Below are 11,050 nucleotides of genomic sequence, written 5' to 3'. Positions count from 1 at the left end.
AGCTCTTTAGAGCTTGTTAGTAATTGTATATATAGCATACACACACTAAATAAACTACTGTCTTATGTGGACAGTGGTCTCATTATTATAGCAATGGGATACGAACCATGCCAGCTGGACAAGTAACTTTAATTCATTCCATACACCAAATATATTTTTTTTTACTGTGATCTTGTGTAGAATCTGAGAACCCAAAATCAACATAAATGACCTATTGCTACGACATGGGAGTATTAGAGATATGGACTTGACCTTGCAAGTGTAACCTTGGCCACTAATCCATGAAACAAGATGAGACCAAGTTAAATCAATAGGACGTGAAGACAGATTCCTTTTGGTTGAATAAATATCCTCCTACGACATTTATCTATACAGCTTTCAAAATTTGGCTATGACCATTACTGAGCAAGATAAAATCTAGAAAAAGCTTATCAACTCAAAATTGGTGGTAATAGAATCTATGTAGATAGGACAATCAGAAGAGTGTACTAATTTGTAAATTTACCCATAAAATGTGGTTTTCAAGCCAAGACAGTCAATGCATATTACATGCTAATTCATGCATCTCATTGTATGTTTATGTAAAGATATTAAAATAATATTTCCACCTTGCACTGCATTAAGAATCTTGACAACACATGAACCCTAATCTTATTTTTCATTTGACCTTACTTAGAAACTCTACTGATCAATTTTAAATGATCTTAGATGTAGATGAAATAAAACAAAATATTTCATGTTTTTCTTTTTTTAATTTGCTCAAGTCTTTGTATTTAGACCATTTTCCTCAATAAAGGATTGATCTGGTCCTCTCGGCATCCAAAGTCTCCACCATCGTTGAAATGGTTGTACTTCCTCCTCCAACCACCATTTGGTGTGTTTAGTTTGAAGGGCCACAAGAAGTTGGAAGCCTGTTTGAAGCTTGGTCCTACAGTGACAATTTCGTGGATCAAATCTTCCATACAGATGATTCCATATTTACCTGAAGAGATGAAAAGAATTTGTATAATCTTTATACAAAATAAATGTTGGTTGGTCTATTTAAATATAACAATTATTATTGTCTGCCAGGGACAATTGAGAGTTGTGATGCTTAAAACAATGGGATCTCTTTGATTTTAAACTGAAGAGCTATAATATTAGGACTCGAGCCACTAAAATATGGCTTTCAATCACTTTTTATTAAAGACCCCATTTTAAAACAAACCAAAACAAAACGTAATGTTTCCCCAATGAAAGGATGATCTCTAGATTACAAAAGTAATAATTTTATACCTACAAACATTTTTTCAAATGCTGCCAAAAAAAGACTCACAATTTGTGATACTCAAATTTCTTTATCAGAAGAGTAAGTTTAAACCTATTATATATAACGCAAAAAAATCCAACAATGTCCTACCCTTTTTTGGTGAATTTTGAGTAAACAAAGTGTTTTTCTTACTGAACATATACATAAAAAGTTCAATGATTTACCTAAAGTTTTCTCAATGATAGAGTTGTCTGTCAGTGGTATTCTCTGTCCTCTAACTTTAGCATACCCTCTTTTGTAGATCAATTCTCGTACACTCTTCAAGTTGGGATAGCTGAAATACAAAAACACAATATAAACCACTTTATATGAAGTGTGCACCGTTTAGAAAGACATGCTGTATAAAAATTGCATTCTCAATAATGAAAGTTCTGTAAGACTTGAAAAAATACATTTTTGGGCCTTTCATAGCCGACAATGGCAATCAAACCACATCTTTTATAATATTGCATGTTTTGCTTACCTCCCTTTATACTGCAATCAGCTATTTTACTATACATATAAAGCTATTTACTTATAAACGTTAGCTTTATACGTCAATGACCTCAACTAACCTATAAGCCCCGCCTACTTACCAGAACTACTGTATTTCATCAACAACGTCACAACCATGACAACGTGTAGTAACAATGGTCAAACTTTTATGAATTTAAACTTATGTCTTCAAATTGGTAATTTATATACCATGTTTATTAAATGTTATTAACTTAGTTTATTTTCCCTTTCTAATTCCTTAAAATGTCAATGTCTTACCGCCGGGACTACGCTCATAGGGAAATACCCCAAAATGGTACCCCATGAGGGAAATTCCAAACACTTTTTTTAACAACAATTTGTTACATATTTTTTTATTTTTTATCGATTTCAGTATAAAGACAATATACATATATAGTGTCTTGAAATATAAAATTTATTTGTATTCGGCACGAAACGGGAAAATGCTCGGTACAACCTCGCATTCCCCCCCCCCCCCCGTTTCTAAGCCTCATACAAATAAATTTCATATTTCAAGACACTATACGTATATTGTCTAATTCCATGAATTTCAGACAAATGTCAATTCTGAATGACTTCATTACTAGAAGCCAAAATCAAGACTTGTTCACAATTTAAAACTTTAATTATACAGGATTTAGTTTTGAATTTACTAGGTATTTTCATAATAATTCTTTTTTTTTTAATACATGAAGATCCCATTTTATACGGATTTTTTTAAAGTGTAAACGTCTGTTATATACATTGTTTGCCATGCATTCTTTTACTACTTTGTATTCAGATAAATTTCAGTTGTTCATGTATATTTAGTCTTACCCCCATGTAATGTATGGCTCAGCAATTCTCAGCATGTTGATGGTAGCTTTATTAAGTTTCATGAATGTACCGTTGTTGATCTGTCGTAGTCGGAAAAGCTGCATAACCTTCCTTGGTTTGGGATGAACACCATTGATACTGAAAAACAAGGAATTCAAATGTTTAAAAGTTATATTCTATATATTGTTATTATCACTTACTATATATTATGATACATGTACTTAGATCCCTTTGAATAAAACTTTGTACACGCATGGTCTTTAGGCATCGAAACACAAGACTACATTGCCAACAGATCCTCTCTAAAATTTTGTAGGACAGACACAAATGAATTTAAACAACGAAAATTTGAAGTCAAGTACTTGTTGATTGGTCAAACTGGCTAATAGATTCGCTATGTACTCCAGAAGTTATTTCTGAACTTTGTTTGGCCTATATTTGCACAACTAGAATAACAATGATTAAGGCCTAGTTTTAAATTGGTTGTCATTTGCAGTCCATATATTTTGTTTATTTAACAAAGCTATGGGGAATTCAAACAAATACTGCATCGACTAAAGCAGAATTATATTTTATGCCTATTTCAAATACACATGTTGCTATTATTAATTAAGTACTGATGTTCAAAAAATACTTTTTTGAATGAAAGAGGAACAAAGTTTGACATGATTTAAATTTTTAACAAGTGTGACAGAATGAAAATCTAGTTTTTAATGACCAGTAACAGATACATTATACCAGGGTCCCTCTCACCAATGGCATCCAAAATTTGTGCTTTTCTTGTATAGAACTATATATATTGTGAATAAATATAAGATGCAGGCTACTATGCCAAAATTTTAACTTTAATCCAGTCTGCACTGTTTGCCACTAGTCCCGATGACCAAGACTAGTTAATATTGATTTGAACTAGTGAAAATTTTAGTCATATAGGGACAAGTTTATATATTTAGTTTCCGGACTAGTAGATGAAAAAGATTTTGGCGCAGACTGTTTATCCCCGCATAGCTGACTATTTCTAATCTCTTGTTGGCCTTGTTTATATTATTTTGGTGTAATCTGTAACAGAAACTTACCCTCTGATTCTGGTAACAAAAGCCAGTCTTGATTCTGGAGGCACATAGAAGTTGTTTCCTTTCTTGGCCTGTCTCTGGAGACGGATCTGGTCACGTTCCTTTCCTCTGTATTCCTTGACATATTTTTCTGCCCTTGTAAAGATGACCTTTTTCTTTTCGGCTTGTTTCTATACAAACAAATTAAGGCTATTAAAAGTAAGCACTTTTATATACATTTAATAAGTTCCAAACCTCTTAAAATGGTTTTGGCCATATTGTATCCTGAACACCTTAATTTGCCCTTTTTTTTTAAATTAAACTATTGTCTTTTTCTTCAATTCCTTATTAAATTAAATCGTAATAAACAAAGTACCTAAAATACCAAAATGTACTATTGGGGAAGAAAATGATAAAATTCATACTTCACCCATTCACCCCCCTTTTTCACACTAACAAGACTAATCTACACAATAAATCTTACTTGAACTCCTTTTCCAGTCATTTGAAGACCAGTATATAAAATTCGCTTCCCTTAGGATTGCAGCTTAAATTCTAATAAGAAAACAGCTGAGCATCCTAGCTATAGGGATCTTTTATATCATGAGATACAACATAAGCCTATCAAATCCTGCAAGCATAGCTGAGCATCCTTAATGCAAAAATGAGCATTGGTTAGGATTGCAGCTTTAGCTGTCTTACTTGGAGCCCTTTGATGCATATTTTGACCTGGGCATCCTCTCAATGGGTTGGTCCATTCCTGTATGATTGTAGTACCAACTACCTTTCAATTTTCTAATAGGATTGCAGCTTTTCAACTTCTCACATTAATGTATGCAAGAAGAGCTGAGCATCCTTAATTCCTTTCACCATTTTTAAGTTAGGATTGCAGCTCTTGTTTCTTTACATGAAGTCCAACAAGAGCTGAGCATCCTTTTTACCTTTTTTGCCATTACGGCAGATTTTGCCTTCTTAGCTCGGACTTCTTCATTTCTTTTTCTTCTTTTAAGAAGAGTTTCAGGCACTTTGGGAGTCTTTCTGAAAAATAAAGAGATCTTTAAAACAATTGTTAGTACAGTTGTACACATACAAGTATACTTTTAATAGATGGACTATATAACAAAATGAACTTATTGCCAATAAATGTTGGAACTTAAAACAACTGAAAGAGTTTGACCTAACCGAGACAGATTATCAGTGGGCAGCAGACTCGAAAATGCCTTTGTTAAATGTATTTATAGTTTGGTTTTTAGAATCATTAATTTTTGTTCCATACCAATATTCAAGGATAACTGAAAGAGTTTGACCTACATTGTAGCTGTGGAACCGTAGCTCTTAGGTCCTTATGCTATTTTTTTACTATTTGCGGACCACGGTTCCGCAGCTAAGTTTGACCTAACTGAGACAGATTATTAGTGTGCAGCAGACTGGAAAATGCCTTTGTTAAATGTATCTATAGTTTGGTTTTTAGAATCTAATTTTTGTTCCATACCAATATTCAAGGGTACAGGGTTTGGCAAAAACATTTAATTACATATCCTAGAATTTGCAAATTTTCCTTTATCCACAAATAAACAGATGAATCTACAGCAATACTGTCCAGTTCAGAAAGACTCTGAAGACCTAGTTGGGCCAACTAAAGATTTTCTTGGATCTTATCATAAGCTTGATAACATGTACTCAGACTATTTTATTGACTTCAACATTAATCAGTACAGGTCTGTGTGTTAGCATCATTGTACATGCATCAAAGGTAATGAGCAGAACCTCACATTAATCTTATCAAGTAACTTTAAAAACATCATTAATTATATCTTTTGGCCATGGAGCATCACATGTGCATATCAGCAGAATGACAATAAGCCAAATTTTAAAACACTTCTTCCAAAAAAAATTTATTGTGTTTTTAAAAAAGTTTGTAGCCTTATAAGTCAAATTATAAGTTTTCATACGTGTACATGTATGCTTGTATCTTCTCAGTTAATCAAGATAGGGATACTCCTCTTATGGAAAATTTACTGCAGTTTTCATGAATATGCATATACATTTCCATGTGCCATTTTAATTCTCAAGAAAAAAGACTGTTATATTGTTTTTCAGCACTACCAAATTAGTTCTCAAATGAGGGATGGTTTCTAATTTCATTTAGGGGATAACTGGTGAGTCAACAGATGCATCAAGATTGTAAAATTTTGTATAAACTGAACACAGTTAAACACAAATATATTTTATTGCTCTGTTAGGCCATGGAGGATAAAATATTACATTATATTGCCATGAAATATATTCTTCTTGCTGTTAGACTCACCATGGCCAAAAATGACGAGTCCCTGGACTCTCCTTCAAAAATCCTTAGCGAGAACCCAGTGTAAATGTTTAGAACAAATGACTACAGGTCGTACTAGTGTTTGAACAATCTTTTTGCTCCCCCCCCCCTCTTCCCAAAAGGGTGACTGGGGAACAGAAATATGCTCACTTATACTTCTCCCGACCAGCAGTTAAACACTTGCTGTAGACTGCAGTGGAGCGTTGTGTAGTGAAAACGGAAAATGAGGTCTATCCGGACACAGGAAATTCCCACACAACAGTAAGCGGGATCCGGGATCGGAACCCCCAATGAGACCCCCTTGGCAGTGGCAGTCAAAATACACCCCCCCCCGAAGGCGAGACCTACCCAATGTATTTATTGTCAACTTTTTCTCGTCCTGAACAGGCACGAGATATTTGCCACTGGACGTTAAGCAACCAACAAACTTTTTATTGAGCTAAATAACGTAGTCCAAATAATTATGACGTGATGATGAAAAATATTAAAATAGCCTTGTCAGACGTCATAATCATAAGAGGGACGAAAGATACCAAAGGGACAGTCAAACTCGTAAATCTAAAACAAACTGACAACGCCATGGCTAAAAACGAAAAAGACAAACAAACAACAGCACACACGACACAACATAGAAAACTAAAGAATAAACAACACGAACTTAAATAACGTGTACCTTTATCACAAGCTTTAATAATAACATGTACTCAGACTATTTTGTGGACTTCAACATTAATCAGTACAGGTCTGTGTAGTAGCATCATAGTACATGTCAATATAATTATAATGTTGGTTTTCCAATGACTTAAACAACTGCAAAATTATGTAGTTGTGCAAGAGGTGTACACGTGAACCACCAGCATTAAAGAAGTGCAATTTCACATTTCTATGTTTAATTATTAAAAATAAAAATCGGGAATGCATAATTATGGTTTCTATTTTCAATTGCATACATTTATTGACAAAATTATTAACACTTTAACGCCAGATTGATATGGATTGGGTTGCGCTAAAATTTTACGTACTTGTCTGCCATGACTGCCAAATTGGAAAAGGCCGCTTAAAACAATTATGAGATTGAAAAGAAAATAATCGTTCAATTCAAATGGGACGAAATTTTGACATTTTTAGTGTTAAAATTAGTTTTATCAACAAAAAACTACAAATATTCTCAAATAAATTAATTCCTGTTTGTAATTGTACAAATATGTAAAAAATGTTTTTCCTTCGTTGATATAAGGAACAATATTAAGTTCATATGTCAAAAGGTCACAGTTCAACAATGTTATGATTGACAGCAGGCCTATATGAAAACGAAGGATGGTGTTACCTGATGCAGAAGACAACGGAGCGTTGTCAAAGGAAGGTGTGTTGAAAAAAGAGACGAAGATGTCAATTTTTATTGACTGCATTGAAGCTTTAAAGGCATTTTTAGTTGCTTACATGACATCGATTTGGAGATTTTTTGTGTCTCCTCCGAACAAATCGGTGACGGGCGAGATAGTATTAATTACGGGGAGCGGTTCAGGTATTGGGAGACAGTTGGCATTGGAATTTGGAAAGTTAGGTGCTGTCCTTGTGCTATGGGATATTGACGATAAAGCAAACGAGGAAACAGGAAATCTGATGAAAAAGTTTGATGCCAAATTTCATCTTTACAAATGTGATGTTGGGTAAGGTATAATTTAAGTTTTCTAATCCTTATAAGTTATATCATTATTTTTTTTAGTGACAGTCATGACAGTAACAGTAACTAAAAATAAACTACTATTGTACTTTTTTTTAAACAAAATACAATTTTAAGTTTTATTTATCTTAAAGTCAAATGTTTTAGAAATATATCTTTTAGAGTAAATATAAAGTTCTGCATTTATTAGTATACAAATTGTATATATATATCTGACTATATACATGTACATGTTAACCTACAGGGAATAAAAATTTAAAAAAAAATTATTTAACATACTAGTCCAAATAATTATGATGTCTTGAAAGGCTATTTCATCTTTTGCTTTGAAGCTTTATTGCAAATAAGGTGGCAAAGCAAAAAAAATAAACATTCTTTCAGGAAGCCTTGATTATTTGGACTATTAACACCAGAGGCGGAGTTAGGGGGGGGGTCCAGAAGGCCCCCCCCCCCTTTTTGGGGAAAAAATTTGGTTGCTTATATAGGGAATCACTGAAGCGTGACTGGAGCGGGCCCCCTCTTAGGTCAGTCAATGGGCCCCCACGTATGTCAGTCAATGGGCCCCCACTTATGAAAATTTCTGGATCCGCCACTGAACACACCTGCATTTGCACTGACTTAAAAAGGGTGGAGGACATGAGTTGTATTTCCTGAAACAAGAAATTTGATAATTAACTTTTTTCAATACATGGACATTTTTTAAAAACGAATATTGAATATTAGTGGTAGCATCCAGGGGGGAAAAGGGGGGATGGGGGTGGAGGATCAGCAATTGAAATGGACATACAAATGTATGATTGGACAAGAAAATAAATGTTTTAAAAGCATATTATTGCATGTACATTTATTTCTTATCATGATTTTCTTGATAGAGGGTTGCTGCTCACAAGCTAAGGAAGCTATTAAACCAAGAGTTCCAAATGATGAAGTTAAAATCATCCCTTCGTAAATTTTACGGACGCCATCATGAGTTGGTTTACCGTTATGGAATAACCGTTTCACATATGATATCAGATACAATGTATGTTCCTTACATCATAACTACAATCCCCTTCCCTTCATGAATGTGACCTACCAAAAGTTAGACTACATTTACCAGATTTGTTATAACATGAGCAACACGACAGGTGCCACATGTGGAGCAGGATCTACTTACTGTTCCCTTCTTGAGCACCTGAGATCACCCCCAGTTTTTGGTGGAGTTCATGTTGTTTTTTCTTTAGTTTATATGTTGTGTCATGTGTACTATTGTTTGTCTTTTTTTAGCCATGGCATATTGTCAGTTTATTTTCAATTTATGAGTTTGACTGTCCCTCTGGTATCATTTGTCCCTCTTTTAATATATATTTTTATCTGAATACATATCCAAGTAGTGATATGCAGGTCATTCATTAGGAGGCGGTGTACCTGGTACTTTTGTCCTCCTATGCTATTGACAAGTACCGCCTAAATGTAGGAATTTTTATATAAGATATTAATGGAATAAATTGAAAAGTACCACTTAGAAGCGTGGAAAGTACCAATCAACATAAAAGATAATGAAACCCCTGGATATGAGTGCCTGAATGAGACAATTCTCCATCCAAGTCACAATTTGTAATTTTGTAAGTAAACAATTTTAGGTCAAATCCAGTATTGTAATTAGTTTTGAACATTGTAGATCTTCAATTAAAGCACAACTGACAAGTCACAAATCAACGCAGGACATCTTGCGCATCAAAATTAGTATCACAAAAATGTTTTGATACATGTAACTTCTTGATTTATAAGTTGTCACCCTATATTAAAAATTGGTATATGTACATAGTTTTTGTCTGACCTGAGATTTTTGTTGATCTAGATCTATTTTATAGTTAATAATTGTTTGAGGAAGGTGAAAACATTGAAGTACAATGTAGAACACAAGCATTTATCTTAATTGTGTATAAATATGATGAAGTATATATTTTGTCATTAGATTCTAAGTAATGATTATTCTAAAGCATTATAATAAATCATTTGCATGTTTGATAAATTCTGAATTTCCATGGTTTCAAATTAAACACAATTACATTGTATAAATTCGTGACTCTAAACCACAAGCTCAACTGTAGCTAATTTTCATTATTTTCGACATGTAATTAACAAATAATCATGGTAATAATACAAATAAACACTATTGACTTTTAATTTCATGACTTTCACCGCAAGTAAATTTTTGTTTAAATTTTGTTGATGTATTATGATAATCATAGATGATTTTTTTTATCTTTATTCTTATATCATTATATATGGAAAACATACATTTCAAGTAAATCATTGTTACCACAATGGTTACAGTTTCTTGTTATGAAAGTGGGTCTTGATGGGAGTCCTTAAATTCTATATTTTTAAGACATTTTAATTATCTTTAAAAATATTAAACAATTACTAAATAGTATGAAATTGACTCATGAGAAAAGGATTTTACCATTAAATTTTTCTATAATTAAGTAATTTCTTTATTCTGTTCTGTAATGTTTTTACAATTTTAAGAATATTTTTCTTTTCTGTTTACACCATCAATTTATTATTAGACCCTCATTAAACCTGTTGTAAACATTTAGTTAAAATGATATTTTGGGGACATCCCCATTTATATCTAGTAACGTACTTCTGATTAAAATGATAACCAATATAAATAAAAGTCTGTAAATTCAAAAAAAATATTATGTTAAAAATTATGTTGTAAATTGAACAGTAGACAAAATTTTGAGATCAAAATTGTGATTTTAGAAATTACTGCATGGATTTAATGAGGGTTTTGATAGGGGTAACCATGGTAACAGAATAGAAAGTGTACCAATACTTACAATTGGCCAAACAAATAAAAAATAGCGAAAAAGAGGCAAAGAATATAAAGAAATTAGAGAAAAAGAGGCAAAGAATATAAAGAATAGAGAAAAAGAGGCAAAGAATATAAAGAATAGAGAAAAGAGGCAAAGAATATAAAGAATAGTGAAAAAGAGGCAAAGAATATAAAGAATAGAGAAAAAGAGGCAAAGAATATAAAGAATAGAGAAAAAGAGGCAAAGAATATAAAGAATAGAGAAAGAGACAAAGAATATAAGAATAGAGAAAAAGAGACAAAGAATATAAAGAATAGAGAAAAAGAGGCAAAGAATATAAAGAATAGAGAAAAAGAGGCAAAGAATATAAAGAATAGCGAAAAAGAGACAAAGAATATAAAGAATAGAGAAAAAGAGGCAAAGAATATAAAGAAATTAGAGAAAAAGAGGCAAAGAATATAAAGAATAGAGAAAAAGAGGCAAAGAATATAAAGAATAGAGAAAAGAGGCAAAGAATATAAAGAATAGTGAAAAAGAGGCAAAGAATATAAAGAATAGAGA

The 11,050-nt window shown here is 32.5% G+C and overlaps 2 protein-coding genes across 3 annotated transcripts in view; one reads left to right on the top strand and one right to left on the bottom strand.

Moving 5' to 3' along the window:
- Nucleotides 1-732: 732 nt before the first annotated feature.
- On the bottom strand, nucleotides 733-7,134 carry LOC143053916 (large ribosomal subunit protein uL30-like). Of its 2 annotated transcripts, XM_076226715.1 has the most exons (6): nucleotides 7,021-7,134; nucleotides 4,614-4,710; nucleotides 3,697-3,863; nucleotides 2,621-2,758; nucleotides 1,474-1,583; nucleotides 733-982 (listed from the first exon to the last, which is right to left on the bottom strand). In XM_076226715.1, the coding sequence occupies exons 1-6, from the start codon at nucleotides 7,029-7,031 to the stop codon at nucleotides 774-776; spliced, it is 732 nt and encodes a 243-aa protein (XP_076082830.1). In that variant the 5' UTR covers nucleotides 7,032-7,134; the 3' UTR covers nucleotides 733-773. The 2 variants fall into 2 exon arrangements, with proteins under 2 accessions (XP_076082830.1, XP_076082832.1); XM_076226717.1 differs by lacking the exons at nucleotides 4,614-4,710; nucleotides 7,021-7,134 and adding an exon at nucleotides 4,157-4,509.
- Nucleotides 7,135-7,264: 130 nt separating this feature from the next.
- Nucleotides 7,265-11,050, top strand: part of LOC143053915 (epidermal retinol dehydrogenase 2-like) — a 60,480-nt gene continuing 56,694 nt past the window's right edge. The window contains exon 1 of the mRNA XM_076226714.1: nucleotides 7,265-7,668. Within this exon, the coding sequence (XP_076082829.1) occupies nucleotides 7,316-7,668 (353 nt within the window). The 5' untranslated portion in view covers nucleotides 7,265-7,315. The remainder of the gene's footprint in view (nucleotides 7,669-11,050) is intronic.

Source organism: Mytilus galloprovincialis, chromosome 12 (genome assembly GCF_965363235.1).
Source record: "Mytilus galloprovincialis chromosome 12, xbMytGall1.hap1.1, whole genome shotgun sequence".
Taxonomy (NCBI): domain Eukaryota; kingdom Metazoa; phylum Mollusca; class Bivalvia; order Mytilida; family Mytilidae; genus Mytilus; species Mytilus galloprovincialis.
This window is presented reverse-complemented; position numbering and strand designations above follow the sequence as displayed.

Excerpts from the sequence above, each read along its gene's own strand:
- LOC143053916 (XM_076226715.1), bottom strand. Across the intron at positions 1,584-2,620 it reads GAGCCATACATTACATGGGG|CTATCCCAACTTGAAGAGTG; the intron begins GTAAGACTAAAT and ends TTTGTATTTCAG. Across the intron at positions 983-1,473 it reads TATCATTGAGAAAACTTTAG|GTAAATATGGAATCATCTGT; the intron begins GTAAATCATTGA and ends TCATCTCTTCAG.